Here is a 25,016-nt window from a genome sequence, read left to right on the forward strand (position 1 = left end):
TTCATTATCATTATAACTACTATAATTATAATTAATAATTATTATTTATTAAAAAATAGATAGAAAAAATATTTTTTCTCTAGGGAACCTGTTTTTGCAGTGGGGTTGGACCCGACGACCTCTCGAGGTCCCTTCCACCCCTACCATTCTGTGTTAATTTATTTATAATTAATTATTTCTGCTTTCCTTTCCCCACCTCCCCCTGCCACCCCACCCCCAGGACCCCAGGAGACGTTGGAGGACTCAGGGCCCCGCCCCTCCCCGCCTGCCACAGAGCGGAGCCCACAGCGCCCCCGCGCCGCTTCCGGCGGGGCGGCGGCCATCTTGTGTGCGGGCAACGAAGCCACCGCTGTGCCCGGGAAGAGGCACGCAGAAGGGAAGCGACCGCGGAGCGCCGCAGCCGCGCTCGGGAAGCGCCAGGAGTCAGGCGGAGGAGTTCGAGTCGTCCTCACGCCTCCTCCTCCGGTACCAGCTCGGTGCGAGCGGCAGCGGCCTCCTCTCGCCCCGCCGCGGGGGCAGGAGCCCCGTGCCCTCACCTAAGATGGCGGCGGGGAGCGCTCCTCCCCCGCGGCAGAAAATGGCGGCCGGGCGGGAGCGGCGCTCTATCCCCCCGCCTCTATGGTCCTCTGACAGGAGGACCCCGACCCCAAAAGCGACCCCCCCACACAGCCCCCGCCCCCCATTTCCACCCCCATTCCCCCCCCAGGCTGCCCCCAGCCCTTTTTTTAGGGTGCCGCGGGGGCTGGGGGCTCACCGCGGTTGCATTCTGGGCGGGCACATCGCTGGGCGAGACCTTCCTCCTCCTCCTCCTCCTCCTCCTCCTCCTCCTCCTGCTGCTCCCCACCCCTCGGGGGGCGGCGATCGTCGGCGGGGAGGGCGAGGAGGATGCCACGGAAGCTGTTGCTGCCTCACAGAGCTGTTTTTCCTCCCTTTCGGGCTCCCCGGGGGCCGCATGAGGCGCTGGCCATGAACGCGGCCAGGAGCGGCTACCGGGTCTTCTCGGCCAACTCCACCGCCGCCTGCACCGAGCTGGCCAAGCGCATCACCGAGTGAGTGCCCGCCGGGCCCTGGGGCTTCCAGCACCTTCCCCGTGCCTCACACCCCTGCTGCGGATCCCTCTGTGCACGAGGATTGGTGTGGAGAGCTTCCAGCAGCCCCGTCTGACCACCCTTGGGTGCTGCCTGAGCCCCTTGGGTGCTGCCTGAGCCCCTTTGGGTGCTGCCTGAGCCCCTTTGGGTGCTGCCTGAGCCCCTTTGGGTGCTGCCCGAGCCCCCCTGGGTGCTGCCCGAGCCCCCTCAGCTCTTTTTTCAAAGCTGGTGAAGAAAACACCCCGGCTGCCTGGCACCTCCAACGAGCTTTGGGTGCCACACGCAGCCCCTGCTGTGGGGCAGGAGGAGGTGGAAGGTGGCGGAATCGGCATCAGAAAGCGTTCAGCTGTTTTTTTTTTTGGGGGGGGGGGTGTTTAAAACTTTGCTAATTTGTGGGCAGGGGGTTGGGAGCTTGTTTGCTTCGCCGCTCGGAGCCTGGGAGGGGATCCGTGCGCTGACTGGGGTGGGTTTGGTGCCCTGCTGGCGTCTCGGTGGGCAGCTTGTGCTAAGCAAACAAGGGTTGGTTTAGGGATAGAAATGTCGTGCTTTCCCCCTATTCTGTTTTTTTTTCTATCTGTTCCTTTCGGCAGAGCTTGCTTGCGGTGGGGATGGAGGCGCTGGGTCCTGCTGCGTGAGGTAACAGCCGGCCCCGAGATGTGGCGCTTGGTGCGCGCGGTCCCCACCGACGCCTCGCCTCTCGTTTTGGGTTAATTCCGTGCAAACTGGGGCAGCCAACAAGTGGGAGCTCCCAGCCGAGCTCCTAAGAAGCAGGGACATGCGGATTGTGGCGCTGCTCCCAAAATCAGGGGGCTCGTTTGTCTTCCACGGCAGGTAGCGTCCTCGCCCTGCTCGAGGGGGTAGGAAATTAAATTGGAAGCACCTTGAAAAGCAGGTGTGTGGCCTTAAATTGTGAGAAGGCTTTGCTGTGAGTCCAGCTAGCCTAACAACCAGGGTGTTCAGCCCTTCGCACAGGTAATCTCCCCGGAGCTGACTCCGCTGTTTGTCTGGGATCGCCGGTGTTGACTGGCCACGCGTTGGATGACAACGACGGGCTGCCCTGGCTGTGGGAAATCCACGCGTTTGGGAGTGGAAAGCTTTTGCGGTTGGTGGGTGGTCTTCTGGTGTGGTTTCCAACTATATTTGGTCAATTCCAGATGGCTTTCCCTTCGCTGGTACAAGCCTGGGAGCAGCCTCTGCGTAACCGGCTGGGCCGGGGAGGGCCCGTCCTGTTCCATCAAGGCGGGCTGTGACAGAGCCCCCGGGGACAGGGGACGAGCTCCGAGCTCTCAGGCCTGAAAGAGCAAAGCGGCAATCGTCATTTTCTGCTCTCTGTATTTAAAAATAACTTGCTGCCTTCCGAAGATGTGATGAGAGGAGACGCGGGGCAGGCTTCCACAGGCTGCGGCACACAGCTGGCCGGGCGCTGCGCTGTTCGTACTCGCTTCTCTCTGGCAAGAGGTGATGCGTGGCAGGTGCCAAAACCGTCTGGAATTTCTCCCTGGTGTCGGGAAGCAGCGGTACTGCTGGAGGAACCTGTGTCTAGAGGGTCCTCATCCTCTGCAAGGCTCCCGGCGATGCTCTAGGATGAACAGCAGCAGAATCCGGAGCGTGACCTCCTGGCCGTCTTTCCCAAAGCGTGCTTTCAGTAGAGGTGCTGGGTGCTTTTTCCCCAAAAAAACGTGGTATTTTTCAGCCTCTCGTGCTGTGGCTGTGCACTGCCCTCCCGTAGGAGCCCGGGGCAGTTTCACCACCTTGACCGTGCCCCCCTTGTTTTTCCAGGTGGCTAAAGACGCGGGGCTGCTGCCTTCCCATCTGTGTCCCATCCCAGTGCTTTGCTGGGGCGGTTGTGCCTTTTAGTAGAGGTGGAGAAGCCTTTTGGGGTGAGTCTGTGGTCTAACGCAGTGTGTTCTTAAAGGCTTTATTGAGCTTTAGTATGAGCAGCAAAAGACCTTGAAGGAAGACAACTCCTAATATCGGGGTAGGGCCTTTTGGGGCCCTTCTCCATCCAGGCTCCGTTGCTCTCTGCCTGGAGGTGCGATGGCAGGAGAGGTAAGCGATGCCTAGAAGTGGCCTTGAAGCTGTTGGGAACACTCAGTCTGTTACCAGCTGGGTGAAAACAAGACTCTGAAGATCCCTTCCTGAGGCAAAACTGATACCTGAGGACTCCGAGCTCACCCTTTCCTAAAATCCTAACCCCAGGGAGGAGCAGCAGGATACAAACGAGTCACCTGAAGGCTGCTCCATCTCTGCTGCATTTAATGCCAAACTTCCAGAGCTGGTTGGGTGCAGGCTCTGAGCGTGGCGTCCTGGCCCGCTGCCGATCTCTACCATTTCCTACTGGGCCGAGGGACTGGATGGTGGATTCAGCTCTCCTTCTGAGTTCCCAGGCCTTTGTTTATGGTAGCTCCTGCCTAGGAGAGGGAGAGGAGATGGTGCTGGCTCAGGACAGCCAAATACTCCGTGAAACTACCAGGGGTGCTCCTCGGAGTCGGGATGGCAGAGAGAAATAAACCTCCCGCTTGCTTCTGTCTTGTAAACTGATGGGGATTTTTTTTTTTTTTTTTAATTCTTTCCCATGTGGAAAGAAAACTGCTTAACTGGGACGCTCGGCAGCTGATGACGAGCTGCGTTTGCAAGGGGGAAGGATAATTTCTGGGGCCTTTTTCAGATCATTTCTGATCCCCGATGGGCTCTGCGTGCTGCTGGTGGAAGGAGGAGGGATTCGCTTTGAATCCCCGGGGCCCAACAGATGCATTTTGCTCTGCTCTGACCGCGGTGTTTGGCACGGGGGCACGACCACCACGTCCCCCTTGGAGGAGCTGTGATTTGTGAAGCCTGCAGCCGTGTCCCCGCTGCTCCTGCAGCTCTGCAGCGTGCAGGATGTGAGTATCCTGGGCGTGCACTGCACGCCGAAGCGACACAGAATAATAAGGAAGAGACGGGGACTTTTGTTCTGATCTTTGGTCCCGGGGAGCCCCGTGCCCAGCTGTAAAGCCAGTGCAGCGCTTTCGGTGAGAGCTGGAGACGAGCCCTGCTGCTGGCAGGGGGGGGGAGGCCTTGCAGCAGCCTCCTGCAGCTGGAGGAAGGAGCTTTGGATGGGAGGGAGGAAAAATAACAGCAGCTTTCCTCCTCAGGTCAGCTTGGCAAGAGGCAGAGCACCAGAGGGGCACCCCGGGGTGTCAGCTCATGGGGTGCTGTGTCCCGTCTCCAAACCCTGTCCTTTTCTGGGGAGTTTGTGCTGCGGGAGGAGCAGAGCTGGCAGCAGCTCCTGCGTCCCAGACACGGCAGCACCGTGGCAGAAGCTCGCAGAGGGGACAGGGTGAAACTGCAGCGTGTTTCTGACCGAGGGGAAGGGACAGCCAGCTGGAAATAGGCTGGTTGGAGAGGGCGAGTGGTGGGAGATGGCGAGGGATCCCCCAGGGCCCTGGGGGTGCAGGGAGAGAGGTGAGGGGCAGCCCGGGGGGTGATAAGGATCGCTGGGCAGCTGGCCCTGCATCAGGGGCTGCTCTGACACCTTCCTGAGCTGTTCCTGAAGGAGAGGTCAGGGAACGCCGTGGAGCTGTGCTCTCCTAAAGACTTGCTGGAGCTTGAAACCAAAAGCCAGAAGTGAATTGTGTCTCCAGTTCTGATTAACCACGTCCTGAACCCGGCTGTCCTTTGGCCCGGGACCCCGGTGCCACGGCTTTTGGCAGCCCCAAGGCCTGATAAAACCTCGCGCTTCCCGACATCCTGCCGTGTGGCACTTCCTTATTGAGCCACGGGCTGATCACGTTTGGGCTGGGAATTTCAGGCAGATCCAAAATGCTTTTCTGCTCACAGCTTCGTGTCCTGGCGTGCGTTGAGACCGTGGAAAGCTCGTTCATCTTTCCTGGGCACTGCTTGTAAGGAGGGATATCCCAGAGCAGGGTAAATTTTTATTGATTGCTCTCAGTAGGGTATTTTTTAAGCCCTAAAGAGATTTTTTTTTCTCTTGCACACTGTCAGGTGGGTGCCAGAGCTGGTGCGAGGACGGCAGGGCAGAGGGGAGCAGGGTTTTGCCTTTTAGGAGCCGTGAGTGGCTGCAGGGTGAAGCCTTGAAGAGATGGGAGCAGCCGTACCTTGATCCCTGCCCTACCCAGCCCTCTGCACGGATCCCAGCTCTGAGCACTGCTTCAAAAACCAAAACCAGCACCGGGCTGAGCTTCTGCCCCTCTGGGGTGGAGAAGGGAGCTTCCAGCAGCGAGCTGGTGCTCTGGTGTGTGCGTGGGGCTGGTAATTGTGACATTTCTGCAGGCTGCGTGACACCAGCCTGACCGTCTCCCAATTTTAAGCCCCTCTGTGCCAGCAGCAGTCCCCTTATAGCCAAGGATCCTGCTGCACAGTAGGACTACGTAGTAGGACTGCTGATGGAGCTTATTTTGCTCGGAGAACACTTCAGCTGCGACACCAGGAGCCTTCTCCTTGGCAGCACGAGCTGGATCCCTGGTGGGAGTGCTCCGAATCACCTCTGACTGCCTCTTTTCCCTGGCAAAGACCTGCCCGTGTCTGCGGCCAGCCTGATGCAGGAATTCTGACAGCCCCGCTGGCCTGGCTGGGTGCTGGGTGCTGAAGCCAAACGCAGCTGAAATTCTTGCTGTCAGCTTAATTCCTCTGCTGTCTAACGCAGCGAGCAGCCGGGAGCTTCTGCACGGAAAGAGAAGATTTGCATCTTCTGATCTGGAAAGAGAAGAGCTGGGAATGAAGGCAAAAAAGGGCAAAATGATAGGAAGTGGAAATTTTTCTGCGGCCTCTTCCAAATGGGCGCTCCGAGGCTGGCTCGGGCTGTGCTCTGCCCTTGCCCTCGGTGTAAATCTTCCTCTGGCCAAACCTGCCGCTCCGATTCCTGGTTCCAGCAGCACAGAAGCTGTGCTAACGCTGTGCTGCCTCAGCAGGGCTCTCGTTTCGTCCCGTGCACGCCTGGGACCTTGCCAGCCGCATCCTCCAGGCGTCACAAAACTCCTCCGTGTTGCTCCCGTGTATTTGCTCCACTCCTCTGTGGATTTGCTCCACTTCAGCAAACACACCGTGTGCGTTGGGGCGTCACAGCTGCCCCAGCCTCACTTTCCAGGGTAGTTTTTTGAGCTGAGACTTCAGCTTAGGGGCTCGGAGCTGAGTCCAGGAGCTGCTGGTTGGGCACACGTGCCTCTAAATACTTCCCGGTGCATCACCTCTTGGGACTGTGAAAGGCAGAAGTGTCACCTGGGGGAATAGTCTGCGCTTCAGAGCATTTCAACACGCTCTCTGAAATGAATCTTTAGCATGTAGCAGCGTCAGGAGGCGGGTGCCTCCCGAGCCCTGTTTCTGTTTGGCTGGTGTAATTTGAACACGTTTTTGCTGGTTTTCCTCAGAAAATGAGGCTTGGTGCCATCGTGCCACCTCTCCGCCGGACAGGAGCCTTTGGGGTGGGCTCTTTCTCAGAGTTTTGTGGGGTTTGTGCCGATTCCTTGGGTGGTGCTGGTCGTGGGATGGGTTGCTCAGTGGCTGATACCGACGGGACGGGTACGTGATGGCCCTGACCAGCCGTAGGGCGCACGCACGGCTGCGTGTGAGGCCCCAAACGCTCCGTCCCGATGTGTTGGCACCAGGCAGGACGTGTCCTGCAGCTTGGCTGAGGTGCTCGGCTCCCCCTGGGCAGAGCTCGTGCTCTGTCCACGTTCCCCAAGCAGGATTTGGCTCACGAAGCGCTCAGTGCCCCCGTTTCTAACCTCCTTTTTTTTTTCCTCTCCAGACGTCTCGGCGCTGAGCTGGGGAAATCCGTGGTGTATCAGGAAACCAATGGAGGTAAGAGAAGCCCTCGCTGCTCGCAAACCTGTTTTGGGGTGATCTTAGAGCTGCAGACAGTCAGACCCGTCCGGTAGGTGCAGTGATTCAGCCCTGCTGCTGCTCCTGGTGGTGCTGAGCTCCTGTGCCTAACCTTAGACAGAGCAATTAGGTGTGTGCCTCGTTCCCTGGGTTATCTCATTTCCCTGCCTGGCAGCTCTCTCTCATCTGTGATAGATTCCTACCTCGGGTGTTAGCTGCTACAAAACATCGTCTGCTGTTGTGCTTAGGAAGCCATCCTCTGAGTTTGAAGTAATGCCTTGTAAAATTGAAATTACTCCCTGCTCCCTGCCACAGGCAGTTCACAGGCACCTGTCTTGCCTTTAAGAGCCCGGATTTGGGGCTGAGCTGGAGCCTGTGCCTCTTGGAGCCTGTTTGCATCTCTTTAAACGTCACAGCTGCCCGTTTCCAGTTGTCTGTGCTGGGCTGAAACTCGAGGATATTGGCTAACGGAGTTTGGCTCAAAGTCCTTTACCACTTCAAGGTCTTGTTTGCGTTTGAAAGAGAGTTTCAGGAGAGTTTCAGGTGAGTGAGTGAGCGATGAAAGTGGCTCTGGGTCACCACGAGGAGTTTTGGTAGGAGCAGCGGGACAGCCACGCGGCGATGCGTGAGGTTGTGCCTGGGCTGCCTCGTGCTGCTCAGAGCTCCCTGCCCTCTGGGGTCGGTTTTAAATCGGGCTGCTTGCTTCAGGGGCTGAAGCCATTCCTCGTCACTGCCCAACAAATCATCCTCCGTTCAGCAGGGTCCCTTAAGGCTGCTGCAGATGTCTGGACGGGTAGGTTTGGGTTCTGCAGCCCAGCACATCTCGCTCTCTTTTGTCTTATCCCTGCCCTCGGGTTCAGGACTGTGGGAAAAGAGCAGCCCAGGAGGGTGCTTTGGGAAACCTTTGGCTTTGCTCAGCTGCTTTGGAGCTTTTCCTTTTGAGTAAGGGGCTGTAGGAAGCGTTTTCAGGGGAGACTCAGGTTTCCAGCTCATGGCAGCGTTGAGATACCCTGAGCTTCGTAGTGAAGCAGGGGGGGAGCTCTTCCTCTGAGCACTGCTGCAGGGGTGTGCTGGGCTAACCTGGTGAGTACCGGAGGATGTTCTGCTTTGGGGTGGCTCTTTGTTAGCTAGGGAATGAGGTATTGACGGCTTTCAGCAGGAGAAATGGAAAGGATCTCTCCTTGGGAGTTCAGTAACTGCCTTCTAGGTGCAAGGTAACAGCCAGTCAGCCTATTTTGCCTTGTAAATGCAGCTCACTCACCAGAATGCGGTGCCAGCTCCTTGCTTCCCAGGGCTGGCCTCTGGAAAAAACCCACAAGTCCTGCTGCCTTCCCCGACCTCTGGGCCCAATTGTCATTAAAACGTGATGCCTTATTTACAACACGATGTCTTATCGCTGGAAGTCTGACGTTTGGGAATAAACCTTTGTTTTCATTCCTCCTCAGAAACAAGAGTTGAAATAAAAGAGTCTGTCCGGGGACAGGATATCTTCATTATCCAGACCATCCCCAGGTAAGGGACTTGTGGCTGAGTTTTACACCTGTGACGTGCTTTTAATTTCTGCCCCAGCAGATCGTTCTGGTTAGCTTGCTAGCCGGTAGCCAGCACGGCAATGTCTCTTTGCAGGGTTCTCAGTGCTTTGACTTAATCTAGGACACAACACAGCGTTAAGCTGTTAAAATTCCCAGAGGATCGCTCACCACAGCAAACCGAGCCGCGTCCCATCCAACAGCACAAGTGGCGTTTGAGGCAAGAGCCAGCCCGACGGATGGGGCGAAGCGAAGCACCCCTGGGCTGTGGGGTGTCCTTGCAGGCTGTTTCTCGGTGATTTCTGACTGGCACTTCCATTTCAGGACGTGCAATTTCCTCTCTGTTCCCATTACCGAGCAGCAGAGCCAGCAACAAAAGGGCAACTCTGTGCTTCCATCACAGGCTGCATTACTCTGCCCCTCTCCCTGCAGTGGTGTGAAACTGAGTGGTGTGGAAATCCTTTCCTTCCCTCCTCCACACGTGTAATTCTTAAAGATGTGATGCATTTTCTTAAGTGGGCCGATTTTTTATTTTTATTTTTTACTTTGGGCTGTTCTAGCCTCGGAGTGAGAGGAAATTAAGTGCTAAAAGTAACCCTGGTCCCAGAAAGCCACTTGTTGACCCAGGAGCCTTGTTCTCCTGGCTGATGTAGGGTGTACGAAGATGGCATTAGGATGGGACAGCTGATAGTGACCGAGCAGTCTGTGCAAGTTAGTGGGAGGGAGCCTATGTGCAAGTGATGCAAATGAAACCTGCAGAATGACCAAGAGCAGGCAGGGGAGGTGCTGTTCTCAGAGGTGAGGTATTGATACGCTGCGTTTTGCACCACGAGCAGAAGTAAAGGTGTTCCAGTTCTGACAGCTTTCTCCAAGATAGCAAATTCTGCTGGGATTTTGGAGATCACAAGCACCAGTAAGTACCAGAGCTGCAGCAGGTAGCAAAATAACCTGGAAACTGATATTTTCCTAAGAAATACATCCCACTGGGAATTTATGCTCCTTTTCTCTGTGTAATGCTTGACCTGTTGTTAACAGAATCGGGAGGACTACAGCTCCTCACTTGTGGAGCTCCTCTTGCAGGCTGAGGCGTTTTCCTGGAGCTCCTCTGTCTCCAGAGAGATGCTCTCAGGGTTTCCTCCCCCAGGGAGCAGCTGAATCTCTGCGAGCTGAGAACCCTCTGCTGCAGGCTGTGCTCCAGGTGAACGGCACCATTCTGCTGCCCCTGCTGGGAGAGTTCTCCCAAATTACTTGTAACTGAGAGCTTTGTGAACATGAGACGGGTGAGGAATTCAGAGAGAGAACTCGGAGCACTGGGGACTAACAAAGCTCTTGGGGAAAACCTCCCCTGCCCTCAGCTTGTTTACCCTCCTGTTTTTCTGTAATCTGAACTGATTATTCCGGGTCGAGAAATGGGTCCTTTTAGCAAAAGTGCTGAAGCTCCTTCAGTCGAGGTGCCACTGTTGTACAGACAAATCATCTTTTATTCTCAAGCTGCAGCTGTGCCTTGCTGCGTTGCTCGAGAGGACAGGTTCAAGGACGTCTCCATTTTGCAGAGGGCTTCAGGGAGCTTTTCAAGAATAAAAACAACCACCGTGTCGGATAACCTGAAAGTAGGGCTTCTACGCTCATTTCTGGTTCAAAAAGCAAGTGAAATATTAGAACTTGCTGGAAAATTAGGGAGAGGAGACAGCCTTGTTATGCTGCAGCGTGGACCCACAGTCTGCATCTTAAATGCATGGAGATGGAACAGAAAGAGCTGAATATTTGATGCAAGCTCCTGGTCCAAAAAATGGAGCAGAACTAAAGAAGTTCCAGTGCCAGGTGTCATCCGGGGCTGCTGGTGTAGGGACTGGCGTGTGTGGGGGGAAAACTGAACCTCCTGGTGCTGCTGAGGGCTACGGGGAGATCTGCCAGAGGTCTCTGGATAAGTGGCAGGTAAGAGGCACTGCTCTGCCAGAACAAGGAGAGGACAAACAAAGGCAGCGGGTGCGGAGTTGAGAGCAGACAGAAGGGGTGGCACTTCCCAGTACCAGGTACTTCTCAGCTTCCCAGTACCAGCCTTTTAGCTTCAGGAGCTCCTTACTGCCTGGGGCTGCTGCCTCTACCAGGGGCTGTGGGATCAAAAAGCTGCGGGACGGATTCCTGGTGGGCATGGGGAGAAGAGCAAGGTCTGGTGGGGACACGAGGAGCGTTGCTGGCTCAGCAGGAGCTGCAGGCTGCTGGCGGCTGTGGAGAGCATCACCACAGCCTCGTGTTCTGCCCCCTGCTCGGCACGGTTGGGGCTTCTCGGTAGCAGGGCTGAGCACCCCAATTTGGACGTTCCTGCCTGGTTTGAACAGGCAGCGTGCTGTGGATGTAGGTGCTGGGCAGTGAGGGTAGGGAAAAGGGAGCAGCTCTCCAGAGTCCAGCGTGGACCCCCACCTGCACACTGAGAGGCGTTCCTCCTCCTCCAGTAGTTTTTCCCTCACATCCCCCAGCACCACGAGGACTGCGGGCACCTTTTGAGGTTACTGGCAACCTCCCCTCGCAGCAGCAGTCGTGTTCTCTGTTTTGTTACTCTTTTTTTTAAGTAATTTGAGGAATGATGATGGAAAATATTGAATTTCGTGGGTGACCTTCAATTAGACTTAAGCGAGGCTGCTTTGTCTCACACAATACTGATAGCAGCATCCTTTTCTCCTCTCCCAGCCATGCTGGCACGACTGGAACAGCAAAGGGAAGAAGTGGTTCTTTGTTAGCTCGCTGCCCTAGGTGGCGGGGGTTATGTTTTATGTAATTCTTGGCTGGCTGCTTCGGAGCTGACAAAGCTTTCTTGTGTACGAGCAATATTGTGCGGGGGGCTCGGCGGAGCCAGCAGGAGAATAAAGAGATGCAGAGCGGTCGCAAATGAGGGCCACAAATAAAAGTTGGGTCCCAAAGGAAAAGGGAGAGCCCCAGAGAAGTGGTTAGAGGAACGTGGTGTCACACACGGATGGGAAATGGTGTCTCTGAACGCTTGGGGATGGCAGGCCAGGTGGGCTGGAGGGTAATCCTAAAATAGAAGCTCCCAAAAAGCTCTGCAGGGCTTCGAGATGCTCTGCGTGGGAGGGTGGCCCCGGGCAGCCCCTGCTCGGTCACCCTGTGGCTCTGCAGCAGGGCCACCCTCAGCGTGGCCCCCCCGGGGAAGCGGTACGGGGGGTGGCTGCTGGAAAAAAAACAAAACCAAGCAGGAACATCTTTATTCAGGGCAGGGACCACAAGTCCTGATTGCTCCCAAGCGCACATTGCTCACCTCCAAAGTGGTCTCGAGTTGCTTTGTGATGCTGCAGGCACTGATGTGGGATTGGGCCCTGCCTCGGTGTTGGTTGTAAGGAATTCAAAGGACTGGCCCTTCTTTTTCCTTTCCAAAATGAGTCCAGATGCAGATAAATGCACTCCTGGGGTGCGCCAGGCATCGTGGTGCAGCTCATCACAGATGTTTTTACGTGCATCCCTGTCTGAGTGTGAGCTCTGCCAACATCACCTCTTTGTTTCACTTTCCAAGTAAACGTTGTTCAGGGTTTCTACTGCTGTTCTTTCCGTCTCTAGGTAAGTCAGATAGCAAGGAGATGCTGACCTCTGCCAGAACGATGTGTTGGGGCTCAGTGCAGCTTCAGAGTACAGTATTGAAGGCAGGGAAAGTAACTTGATTATGTTGCTAAAAAATAAAATAAAATAAAATAGTTCAGTAAATCTAGTGTGGATGAAATTGTGGTGGCTGCACGCGTGCTGCTGCTGCTTCTAAAGCCTGTTTTATTTTAGAATATACTGTGTGAAGTGACATTTGTTCCATCATTAGTGCGGGAGAATGCCCTCTCTGCTGTGTTGATGGAGGGAGTCATCGTACACCTCGTGTCAGACCGCAGGATCCCGTTCTGCCCAGTGAGTCACTGCCCAGCAGTGCTGCAGTCGCTGCCCCTGCATTTAGCAGTTGCTGATGATGTGCTGTGGCACGAGGGAAGGAGCTGCAGGATCACAGTGCAGGTCTTGCATACGTTAGCATGAGGCACAACGCTGTTTACCTGGAAATTCGATGAGGGAAGTGTGGGTATGGTATGGGAAAGGCTCGCGCTGGAAAAATACCTGATGTGTGCAACATCTGAATCTTGCAGAGATGTGAACACTGCCGTGATGGAGCTGCTGATAATGGCTTATGCACTGAAGACCTCCTGTGCCAGGAACATCATCGGGGTCATCCCTTACTTCCCCTACAGCAAACAGAGCAAAATGAGGAAGAGGGGCTCCATAGTCTGCAAGCTGCTGGCTTCCATGCTGGCCAAGGCAGGTGAGCGTCGCAGGGAGCAGCCCGGCCGCCTCGGGCGCTGCCTTGCAGCTGCTGGCAGCCTGCAGGGTGCCTGCCCTTCCCTTCCCTTCCCTTCCCTTCCCTTCCCTTCCCTTCCCTTCCCTTCCCTTCCCTTCCCTTCCCTTCCCTTCCCTTCCCTTCCCTTCCCTTCCCTTCCCTTCCCTTCCCTTCCCTTCCCTTCCCTTCCCTTCCCTTCCCTTCCCTTCCCTTCCCTTCCCTTCCCTTCCCTTCCCTTCCCTTCCCTTCCCTTCCCTTCCCTTCCCTTCCCTTCCCTTCCCTTCCCTTCCCTTCCCTTCCCTTCCCTTCCCTTCCCTTCCCTTCCCTTCCCTTCCCTTCCCTTCCCTTCCCTTCCCTTCCCTTCCCTTCCCTTCCCTTCCCTTCCCTTCCCTTCCCTTCCCTTCCCTTCCCTTCCCTTCCCTTCCCTTCCCTTCCCTTCCCTTCCCTTCCCTTCCCTTCCCTTCCCTTCCCTTCCCTTCCCTTCCCTTCCCTTCCCTTCCCTTCCCTTCCCTTCCCCTCCTGTCAGATGCGCAGGCGTGCTGCCAAAACCCTGAGCTGCTTTGGGGGAGTTTATTTTTATTTCTTTAGCTCATGCCTGGGGAAGTGGCCTAGAAGTGTCGTGTTGAAATAGTCACGGTTGCTGGTCGGGCAGCGTCTTACCGCATGCCTGTTTCTTCCCATGTCTCTGAAACTTTTTTTTTTTTTACCTGCTTATGCTCATTTTAACACGTAGCATGCTGGTCTGACTAAGAACTGAAGTAGTCTGGAAAATGGAGATGGTTCAGGAACTCCAGCCTTGTGGGACTCGTCTCAATGAATCACTTTTTTTTTTTTTCTCCTTTCTTAGGGTTAACGCACATTATCACGATGGACCTTCATCAAAAGGAGATCCAAGGCTTCTTCAGCTTCCCCGTAGACAACCTGCGGGCATCCCCTTTCTTGATTCAGTACATACAGGAAGAAGTGAGGTTACTCTACTTCTGTGTATATCAACTTGGCTTAACGCCGTGGCGGTGTAGGGGTGCTAGATCAGATGCTCTGCTCATGAATCTCTTTTTCTCAGGGAAACCTTTTGCATGTTCCACAAGGAAGTGGGAAAACGCTACGTTAAATTAGATGGCGTGAGATTACACCTGGATAGAAATCGAGTTTTTGGCCATAAGCTGGAGATGAGCTTGAGCCCTCGGTTGAAATTCATTGCTCTCTGTAGAGCCAGAGCCATCTGAGAGGTGCTCTTTATGCCCCTGCCTCTGATCACCTTTTAAATCCTGTTAGTGTCTCCACTCCCCCTTTGTTCTGCGGTGGCTGTCTGACTGATCTGAATTATTGATGGACTTTGTCTTGGGCTCTGCTTAGGAATGCTGAGCACACAGAGGGCCTGGGGACGGGCGTTTTGTCTCCCAAATGCAGGGATTGATTTATGCCTGCGTGGTGAGAGCAGGGCTGCTGCACGTGGGAAGCCCAGGGCCTGGGTTCGGACCTGCAGCCAGCCCGTGTGGGGTGGGTTAAACACAGTGAGCTCTTCCTTTTGACCATTTTGAGTGTAAAACCTGCTCTGCACGGGCACTGGGGGCTCCGTGTTGTAGAGCCAGGGCTGACCCCTTTGGCCCCAGGGTCTAAACAGCCCCCTTTCTTGCCCTGCACTGTGCCCCGTCTCTCAGACCCGGCTGCAGGTAGCACTGCAGCTGAGCCCGTGGCTTGTGGATGCCAGTAGTGAACTGCAGTCCTGTGCAAAGTGGGACCTGTGAACAGATGGCATCCCCTGCACTACTGCCAGCACTAACCCTATTTGCGTGGCGTTTGGGGCAGAATATGAAAATACAGGTGTTGAAAAGGGGTGCAGTGGCCTTGCAGTGCTTGTACCCCAGGAGGAAGATTTGGGCTGGGGAAAGTGAGTGGGTGCAGGTCCTCAGCCATGAATCAAACCAGAAGTGCTCTCTCAAGAAGGCCTTTACTTAAACAGTTTTTTATCACGTCCAGATTCCGGATTACAGAAACGCAGTTATTGTAGCCAAATCTCCTGATGCAGCTAAAAGGTAAATAGATTTTTTTTTATTATCTGGTTTAAAAATAACTTGGAAAAGGTCTGGGCTGCTGGGGAATACACTGGGGAAAAGTAAGGGAGGGTTTGCAAATGGATCAGCAATCTGTTTCATAAGGCATTTGTGGCTGGAAGTCAGATGGGCATCTGTAGTGGCGCAGATGGGCAGCTGAATTTTGTAGTCCCAGCCCCACGGGAGTAAATTTTGGAGTTTGCTGCTGCAAACCTGAGTGGTTCACCTGGGGTCAGGCTCCCTGCATGATGAGTTTCAGCAGGGCCTGACCGTGTCAGAGAACATTCGGCGTGCAGAGGAACACCAGGAGATCTCTGTGGTGGGGGCAGAGTGGGCTTTGGGGTGTTGGGAATTCAAAGTCCTTTTCAGGGAAGCTTTTCCCCGGGGAAATCCTGTACAGCTTTTTTGTTGGATCTGACGTGCTGTGGTTGTCCTGCAGGGCTCAGTCTTATGCTGAGAGACTACGGCTGGGACTAGCAGTGATCCACGGAGAGGCTCAGTGCACGGAGCAGGACATGGACGACGGCCGTCACTCCCCTCCGATGGTCAAAAATGCAACCGTGCACCCTGGCCTGGAGCTGCCTTGTAAGATTAAGCTTCTCTGCTCATCTCTGAGCAAAAAAAGACGAGTGGGAAATGGCTCCCGGTGGGGCTCTGTAGCTATAACCAGCCCTAGGGCAGTTGAATTTTCCTCGTGGAAAGGTTGATGTAGGAGAAGGTGTGGGGAGGTCCGTGTTTAACTCTTTCTGGCCATGCAGAGCACCAGTTTTGCTCCCCTTGGCTTCTCCCACTCAGCAGTGCCAGGCAAACCTGTGCTAGAGGTGGGGTTTTACAGTGCAGAACTCACTGAAACCAGAAAAGCAATGCAAAAGTGGAACTAGCAGGGGAACGGCCCCTGAGACAGCCCGCTGTGCGCAGCCTGAGGAGATGAGCTGGCCTTTGCTTCCCCCTCGTGCAGCCATGGTCACTGCTGGAAGCTTTCTCCACCTTGAGATGCAGATGGCCGTGTTGCACTAGCCGTGGGGCTGTTTCCACACAGCCTTGGTGCTCGTGTGGCTGCTGTGAGCAGGCTCGGGGACCATCGCTGAGCTTCTTCCCGTGCTCTTGCCACCAGCTGATAAGCTGCTGTCTTGAAAGCAAAGAGGAGGAAACCTTTTATTCTGGGAAAAACAGCCCCCGTAGGATCCCTTAGGATTGCTGGTGTTCTTGCAACAGCAGCAATCGAACAAACAGCCAAAATCCAGCTCTTAATTTGGGAGGATTTCACCTTTCTAGGTAGGTGGGGGTCGGACAGAAGCGATGGGTGGCGTGCAGGTGGGAATGGCAGCGTGCTGCTGCCTGGGACAGAGCCGCCCATTGCGCAGCCACGCATAATTACCCGGGCTGTGGCCGGGGCTGCTGATAAGGAGCTCCCCTTTTGAAGTTGAAGGAGAGCATCCAACCAGTTTGTGGCCAAGTCAGGGAGGGGGAAGGCAAGTAGGACCGCAGGCATTTTGTGTTAACCCAGGCATCGCTCGGTAATGAAATCAGTTCAGCCAGGCTTGTGATGCTGGTGAAACTCCACCCCAAGGCCCAGGAGGGGTTTCGCAGTGATGTTTGGAGCTTCATCGCGGTTGTCTCCTGTCTGACAGGGGATTTCTTTGTGCACTGGCAACAAAACAGGGATGTGCACGCTTACTCATGGCCTTTTGCTTCCTGTCCTGCCCCGCAGAGGATTCTGTCCTCCAGGATGTCACATCTGGCTGCTGCAGCTTTATTCCCAGTCGTGTCACTCGAAGGAATCTCAGCTGTGGGAGCTTGTGCTGCTGGGCAGCCCCATAAACGGTGGCTCGTACAGAAATTTCCCCCTGTCCCGTTTCGTTAGGGTTTCGGTGGAAAAAATGTGTTCAGTCCTCAGCTACCCAAAGGTGAACTGGTTTGCTGTGTGCCACCACTTTATTTATCTCCTGCAGAAACTCAGCCCTTGACTAATGACCTTGCATTCCTGCATGCCTACGGCACGCACGGAGAACAAGCAAGCTGCAGCTCGGGAGCTGTCTGACAGGGGAGTTGTGGGGTGGATTATGGTGTGGCTTGTCCAAAACTCTCAGCAGAAAGCTGCTTTTTTTTTTCTCTCCAGTTTTATGACCTTAGTAAATACTAAGTAAACTTGTAATGCTTAGTAAACTTAAACTACTTAGGAAATACTACGTGGTTTTGAGTGAGTGCTGGGCTCTGCTTGTGGAGCTGCAGGACACTGGGGTAATAATACCTGGCTGAAAGCAGTCTGTAAGCTTCTGGAGAATCCTGCCTGTGCTGCATTCCCTGCCAGGGATCTGCTCTCTGTCCAGCAGAGGTGAAAACGCAGCAGGGCTGAGGATGGCAATGCTGTGAGGCTGTGCTTACCCCCTCGGTTCTGCCTCCCTTCCTATCTGATTGAGTCATTTGGAAGGTGTTTTCCCACCTCGAGTGGCGCATCAAACAAAGCTTTTGATCAGCTCTCCCTGCCCTGTGTGCCAGCACCATAAAGCTCGGCGACGGAGTAAAACAGGGCTCTGTGCTCGTCTTGTGTTTGTGGAAGGTAGGAACCCACAGCTGCCTGCTTCCTTACCCCAAAACTGCCCAGAAAAAAAAAAAAAGGAATCTGGTTGTTAAAACAATCAGCCTCCAGGGCTGTCTGGCTCAGGTTTCACGAACACAGGTAGGAAGTGGGAGCCCTCCTGGGGGAAGCAACTGAGACTAAGAGCAGAGCATCCTGCTCTGGGCTGCGAGCAGATCGATGTGGGGCATCCTTCCTCTCAAGACTCCACAATTTGGGGCCCCAAGGTCATGGCTGCAGCCAGCAGGGAGGCAAAACCTGGAGCTGGGAGCCCTACAGCCATTATGCAATGCTTTTTGTGATTCTTTGCGGGTTTTTGAGTGAATCGGCCAGGCTCCTGCATCCTGGCGTGTCCCTTTCCTCCCTGTTCAGGTAGGGATCACGTGCCCTTAATTAACGAGTGCTGTGCAGCATAATGGCTTATTTATGGTCCAGGGTCTGTGCGCTGATGCCATGCTGTGATGGGGCGGCGTGTGGAGCTGTAACAGCAACGTGCCAGGGGTGCCTCCAGCTGCACTTCCCAAAGCGCTGTGCTAAAATGGCAGCAGCAGCTCGTGACACCCCAAAATCAGGAACTCGGAGCCTTGGAGACCTTCTCTTTGTGTGCCCTTTGTCTCGAAGCTCAGGGCTGTGCTTTACCAAGTGCCCGTGGAAGCTTTGCGTGTTGCCCCTCCTGGAGAAAAGTGGCTCTGAAACCCCCTACTTGGTGCTGGAGGTGACGGGCTGCTTCAAACCCAGAGCCCAGCAAGCTGCCACGAAGGAGGAGAAGCTGGGTGGAAAAACTGGAGCGACCTTGGGTCTGTTCCTGCTTCCCTGCCCCCTTATCTCTGCTGTGTTGGGGCAGGGGCACGGCGCTGTTATCAGCCCTTCCAGATCTCTCAGCACCATTTCTCCAGCAGCCTTTTGTCCCTAGGCCCTGTTGTAAAGGCAGCATTATCTTACGGGGTGGTTATCGCTGTGACGCAGCGGTGTGGGAACTGTCAGCCCCAATTTTAGCATTCCTTAACCCGGTTTTTGACCGCTTGATTGCAGCAGCAGGTCTGAGCACCCGGGAACGCTGCCTGCTCACGGTGATCAGCTCACCTGCAATGCGTGGAGCTTGGGTGTGTGCATCAGGAGCAAGGTGCAGGTCAGAGCGTTTGGCTGATTTCCCCACCACCCCCGTGTTCTTTGATATTCCTGCTTTATAAAAAATAGTTATTTTTTATACTCAAAAGGCTGCAGATACAACCAGCATCTTTTTATGACTTTCCGTGGAAAAAAAAACCAAAAACAGCAGCACTTTTTGACCTAAACTTGTGATAATCAAAGGGGCTCCGTCTGGCAGAGGTACACCTGTGGCTTACTTCTGTTGCCTTCTTTTTCTACACACAGATAGAGGTTTTGTGTCTGGGAGGAGGACGTTCTTTATTATTTTAAATCCTTTTTCGAGCCACCTTCTCGCAGCGGTTTTGACGTGCACGTAGAGATACCCCCAAAGATTTGGAAGAAAAGGAAAGTGGCTGCAGTAACCCCTGCGTGCGCCCTGCTCGTGCTGCAGCGACCGAAGCTCTCTTGCGATTTGATGTGGTTGTGGGTGGACCTCTGCCTTGCAATTTTTTTTCTTTTCTTTGCAGAGAAAATTGAACAAGGAAAAGGGAGAACATCTCTGTAGGATCCGGGTAGGTCGACACGTTGCCTACCCTACTTTAACAGTAAAGCAAACCTGAAACACAGCGTTCAAAAGCAGACAAAAGCTGTAAAAAGCACAGCTAATGTTAGCCTCTGAGCCTAACGAGGAGTGTGTTTGCTCCCTTTATGGAAGGGGAAGATACAGATTTGCTGAAACTTCACGTTTTTCAGTAAAATAGTGCTGGGTTTCAGCTCCCTGGGATCTGTTCACCATTGCTTAGGGTTTTCCCTCACCTGGCTGTTGTAAACAGAAGTGGTGCTCGTTTGTGGATGCGCAGGGAGAGCAGCCAGATGTAATCCTTTCGATATTTCGTAGCTCCCACCAGGAGCTGCGTTACTGTCCCGACTAGATTAATAAGCTAATAACTAACCTGAGCAGGTAGGTAGTGCCTGTAATTGACATTTATGGTCTGCTTATCTCTCCTGAAGCTTAATCCTGCTTTATTGCAAGCACTCTTCCTTCTCATCAGGCTGCTTTCCCTCCAGGATTTAGACAGGACTTTGCATTTGATAAGAGCCTCAGCAACAGCAGTGCAAGGGAGGCTGAGGAATGCGTGCTCCAAAGAGCAATTCACTTCGAGTCCAAGATAGCTGTGATGTTGTTTTTTTGTTTTTTTTTAACCACAAAGCCTAGCAATGAGTGACATCCTTTTGGACGAAGCAGAATGCATTGGTCACCTTTTTGTACAGTTCTGGTGAGCTCAGGGTACGTTTTGTATATGAGGAACAGCACTGCACATGAATCTTTGGAGCTGTGGTCCTGCTAATTGCTTCAGTCGCATCCCTCAGCCTGACTCATGCAGCCGTGCTCGGGCCCTGAGCGCTGCCAGGCGCTGGGGAGCTGTGGGAATAGCACCGGCTCAGCCTGCTGTGCAGGACGGGGAGTTTCAGGTAGGACTCCTGACACGGGAGGGCTGAAATCAGTGCTCAGGCAGGCTTCTCGACGGGCAGCGCCTTGTGTTTTTTCATGCTGCTCGAGCGTAAAGCGTGACGTGGAAGCAGGTTGTCTCACAGGAGGAATATCTTCCTCTCTAGGTGGCTAAAAGTCCTCTGGACCTGAGAAGCTGTTGTGGGCAGATCACTCGCAGGCAGAGCTACAAAGAGGAGGGATACCAAGTGGCTCGGGAGGATGCTTTGCACTCCCTGTGGATAGCACACAAGCAGGGGGTGCAGGTGTGCTGGCTCAGCCTTACCAAACGTTGGTGTTCTCTTTGCTTCAGCGGTTAGATCAGCCCAGATTATCACCTAACGAAACTCCCGGAGCCACCTACCACCTCCACGTGCTTCCCTGCTGGGGCTTTCTGCCTGGTGCTCGCTGGTGCTTTGTAGGGAGCTTGTGCACGAGCCCTGTCAGTGCGCAGGCAGAGCAAGGGCGGAGTGGATCCTCATTTCTTGGCGCATCTTTCCCACGTGCCAGATGGCACAGATCATCCGTGTATACTTCTGGATGCACTGCGGTTGTAGAACTGAGTCTGGGCTGGATTTTGTCCTGCTCTGCCCATTAACGTGCTTTAAAACAGTCAGCAAAATGTTGGAAGTTCTCCTTGCAGGTGCTGTTAAGGCGCTCGTGTCCGCTGAAAGATCCTTGCAGGTTTGGTGAGCCAAGAGTAAGTGAGCTGCAGCCTGAGCGAAATCCTTCGGCCAAATCAGTGAGCCCAGCCAGTGAAAAACTGCACGTTGTGCACTGCCCCTTTGAGAGGGGTTATCGGGGAATCCCGGTTGTTGTTCCCAGTGGTGACAGCCCCCTTTCCCCGAGTCCTGGTTTGGAGCACAGAGGCAAGAAGTCGCTGAGGTTCCCCACAGACGAGGTAGAGCTTTGTAGCGCTCCCTGCACGAGGATCTGTTAGATTTTTGGATCCACGTGTCTCGGAGATCAGTGCTGGGTCCCTGCAGAAACCGAGAGTTTCGTCTTGAGGCAGCAGTGCTGCTCGTTGAGGAGGAGGAGGAGGAGGAGGATGGTCACAGCAGCGCTTACCCGCTGGGGAAAGAGCGGCCTCGTGCAGGGTGGGACGGTTGCGGTTTGACTCAGAGCTGACTGAGCTGGGCTCGTTTCTTCTCTTCCCCAGTGATGATGGCCAAGGAGAAGCCGCCGATAACCGTGGTGGGAGATGTTGGAGGAAGAATCGCCATCATCGTGGTACGAGGGTGATGGAGGGGAGCGGGCGGGGGGTGGCCTCCTTCCTCCTCCCAGCATCTTCTCACGGGCTGCTTTATCCCAGAGGGTGGGAGGGACCCCCTGCTGTAGGGTGGGAACACGATCGTTGCCATTTTTCTTCAGTTTTAGTGATAAGTTTTGATTATTTCAGCTTTCTGTTGAAAACGCTTCGTAATTCAGCCTTGTAAAACCTGCAAACTTTGCCCCCTTGAATCTACAAACATGAGATATCCACGAATAGTCAATGAATCTGGGATGCGTGAAGAATTCTCCTAAAATATTTAAAACCAGCAAAACCTTGCTGAGCTCCTCGTGGGTGCTGTGCCGTGCAGCTCCTACCACCAGGGCAGAATTCCTTCCTGCCTTGCGTGCGTGAGCTGAGCCTCCTTTGTTTCCGAGACACACAGTTTGTGTTGTGCACTAATCAAAAGGGGCTGTAAATCAGGGAAAAAGCCCGAGGTTTTGCAAAGGGGTGTTCGTGCCCCTCACCAGAGCTGAAACAGGCAGGGATTTTTTTCCTTTGTGCGTGGCCAAAGCCACAACACCTTGCAGATCCCCCCCCATGCCCTGCAGGTGTGTTTAGCTCCTGGCTTTGATGCCATTTCTGTTTCTTTTCAGGATGACATCATCGATGACGTGGAGAGCTTTGTGGCCGCCGCCGAGATTCTGAAAGAGCGCGGAGCCTACAAGATCTTCGTGATGGCCACGCACGGGCTGCTGTCTGCGGACGCGCCCCGTCTCATAGAGGAGTCCTCCATCGACGAGGTGAGCCCGTTTTTTTGGGGCTGCCGAGGAAGGGCCGGCCCTGGCGGTGGATTTAAGGCACTGAAAACCAGAATCTGGTCCTGGGGGAGTGCCTGGTTTCATCAGATGCTTTCGGTTGTGGTTGTTCACAGACGAGGCGCTGTGATTAATACTTGCTGGGGTCAGGTTTGCTTCTCTGCGTGTCGTCTCCCCCACGCACGGATATTACTCACCCCTGCCTGGACACTTCCCTCACCGCAGCTGGCTGCACGTGACCGTTCTCTCACGCCGCAGGCATTCTGCCTCTTGCCCCAGCTGCTGACGGGCACATCACAAGGATGAGATCTCAGACCTCGTCCTCGGGATCCGATGTGTCAGATCCTGGGGTCTGAACGGGCCTCGTGGCCTCCGTGGTAGCGGCTGTCGTAGATTGCTGGCGGTAGCTTCCCCTGCACAGACTGAGTGCCACGTGGAGAAGCCCATCTCATCTTTTTCTCTGACGTACGGGGATTTCTCAGCCTTGCCCTGACCCGTGGAGCTGATTTGGGGTAGCTGTGTAATGCGAATTAATCGTGTCGCTGATACATTCCTGGTCTTTTCCTCCTGGCGCCCCGCAGGTGGTAGTAACCAACACGGTTCCTCACGAGGTGCAGAAGCTGCAGTGCCCCAAGATAAAGACTGTGGACATCAGCCTGATCCTCTCCGAAGCCATCCGGCGAATCCACAACGGGGAGTCCATGGCCTATCTCTTCCGCAACATCACCGTCGACGACTAGAGCTGGTGCTGCCCCTGTCCTGGCTTCCACGAGAGAGGGAAACGTGCATGAGCAGGCAACGCCATAAGTTATAGACGTAACACAGCTGTTTATTCTTGTAGGGAGGGTGAAGGTTCTCGGGGTGGTGAGCCGTGAGATCCCATAGGAACAAATCCACCTGACCAGCACTTTACAGGTGAACGGGAGAGGCCGCCGGCCGTGGGGAGGGTCTACATCCCGCAGAGAGACGGAGAAGTGAGGAGGGTTTGAACTTTGAAATTCCTTTATTTTTTTAGCGTTATCTCTTGCTCTGCAGGGGAGGGGGGGAGTGAGAAAAGCCAAGCTGCCAGCTCACGGGAAGGGAACAGAGGACGCTCATCGCCGCACGCGGACAGCGGCAGAGGAAGCGGCGTTGGGGTTTCTCTTTCTGGCTGTGGTTCGCCCGGGACAGCGCAGAAAGGAGCCTCGCTCGGCTCCGCGTGCTGCTGGCAGAGCCCAGAGCCACGAAGGGCAGCTGGGGGCAAGCTCAAAACCCCTCGTGACTTGGGAGCGAGCTCTCCCCTACCTCCCGGCAGGGCAAGAGGTGCTAGTTTAACGTGCTGGCCTTTTCGTTTCGCGAGCCTTGGATCGTTACCGTGCCTCCTGGGGGGGGGAAAGGCACACGAGGCTCTGGGTCCTCGCTTGAACACTCGTCTGCACTGCACGGCCGGGCACGGCTGCTGGAGGGGCCTGGGGCTGCTGGGGAAGGGGGGGGGGGGGGAACGATGCCTCTGCTGCAGCTGGGCTCTCCGGAACACTAACACTGAATCTGCAATAAAGAGCATAGGATTGATCGTGGCTGCTGCTCAGCGAGTCCTTTTGCCCAGGTTTTTGCTGGAAGCAGGCTCAGGGGGCAGCCTGCAGCCTCCTTCCTCGAAGTGACCCTGTGCCTTGTAGGATCCCGACCTGCCTCGTGGACAGACGTGAGCGGTGAGGGCTGCTCCCGTGTCCTGCCCTCATCCCACGGGGCTGGAGCAGCGTGCTGATGAGCTCTTCACGAAGTTCTTTATCCCTCTGCCTTTTCCAGGGCTTTTTTCAGCTTTTCCTCAGTCCCCACACAGGGCTTTGGGGTCCCGAACCAGAAAAATAAATCCAGGGGTCTATATACTTGGTTTTAATGCCCCAAAAGGGAGGTTGAGCATCCTTCAGAAGACAAATGGGTCTGCTCCGCCTCCTGCTTCCCTGGGGGCTGGGGGGTGCCTCGTGGGACAAGGGAGGCAGTGGGGCTTTAATCAGTAAGGGAAAAGAAGTTTGTGTTCGTGTCGGTGCGTGGCTGGGGCTGTGGTGCCTCGGGGACCCCGCAGAGCTTTGGGATCATTTTGGGATCGCTCTGCAGTGGGCAGCACCCCATGGCCGGCTGCCTGCCCCCGCCTGGGTCTGTCTGAGGGGCAGAGCACATCCCTGGGGCCCTGCAGGCTGCGTCCCCGAGCAGCTCATTGATGTCACCCCTTACCTTGGGGGTTTTTGGGGTGGTGTGGGGGCTGGTTTGGGGTGGTTTTGGGGGTATTTGGGGTGCTTTTGGGGGTGTTTGGGGCTAGTTTGGGGTGGTTTGGGGGCTAGTTTGGGGGGTATTTGGGGTGGTTTAGGGTGGTTTAGGGGTGGTTTTGGGGGTATTTGGGGTGGTTTGGGGGTTATTTGGGGCTGGTTTGGGGTGGTTTTGAGGCTGATTTGGGATGGATTTGGGGGTATTTGGGGTGCGTTTGGGGGTACTTTGGGGTATTTGGGGTGGTTTTGGGATATTTTGGGGGTCCAGGCAGAAGGAATCAGGGTCCCGCAGCACAGACCCAGCCCTACAAAGCCTTTAGGAGCACCCCCATCCCCCGAGACCCCCCCCAAAACCGTGCCCTTGGGGGGGGGGCAAGGGGCGAGTGGGGCAAGGGGGCGTGGCCAAGCCGCGAGGGGGCGTGGTTATATCCACAGGAGGCGTGGTTATAGCGCTAGGGGGCGTGGCCAGGCGGGGGGGGGGGGGGGAGGTGTCGCCTAGCAACGGGGAACGCCGCGGCACGCGCCCGGTAAACACAGGCGCACGCGGACAGCCGGGGCGGCCAATGGGAGGCGGGAAGCGGCGGGCGGCGGCCAATGAGGAGCGGGAGGGGGCGGGCCCAAGGGAGGCGGGCGGAGAGAGGCGGCAGGCGGCGGTGCGGGGGGGGACGGGGGTGGGGGGAAATGGGATTTGGGGGGAAATGGGGGGATTTGGGGGGATTTGGGGGGTTATAGGGATCTTAGGGAGTGTGGGGATATGGGGGGTTTATGGGGATTTGGGGG

At 55.1% G+C, this 25,016-nt stretch overlaps 1 protein-coding gene across 1 annotated transcript; it reads left to right on the forward strand.

Moving 5' to 3' along the window:
- The first annotated feature begins 847 nt into the window (after positions 1-847).
- Positions 848-23,450, forward strand: PRPSAP1 (phosphoribosyl pyrophosphate synthetase associated protein 1). Its single transcript, XM_082775106.1, has 10 exons — positions 848-1,049; positions 6,835-6,887; positions 8,354-8,420; positions 12,568-12,740; positions 13,603-13,718; positions 14,736-14,791; positions 15,249-15,394; positions 21,125-21,195; positions 21,832-21,978; positions 22,575-23,450. The coding sequence occupies exons 1-10, from the start codon at positions 886-888 to the stop codon at positions 22,731-22,733; spliced, it is 1,152 nt and encodes a 383-aa protein (XP_082631232.1). The 5' UTR covers positions 848-885; the 3' UTR covers positions 22,734-23,450.
- The last annotated feature ends 1,566 nt before the right edge of the window (positions 23,451-25,016 follow it).

This window comes from Aythya marila (genome assembly GCF_965140915.1).
Source record: "Aythya marila genome assembly, chromosome: 18".
Taxonomy (NCBI): Eukaryota; Metazoa; Chordata; class Aves; order Anseriformes; family Anatidae; genus Aythya; species Aythya marila.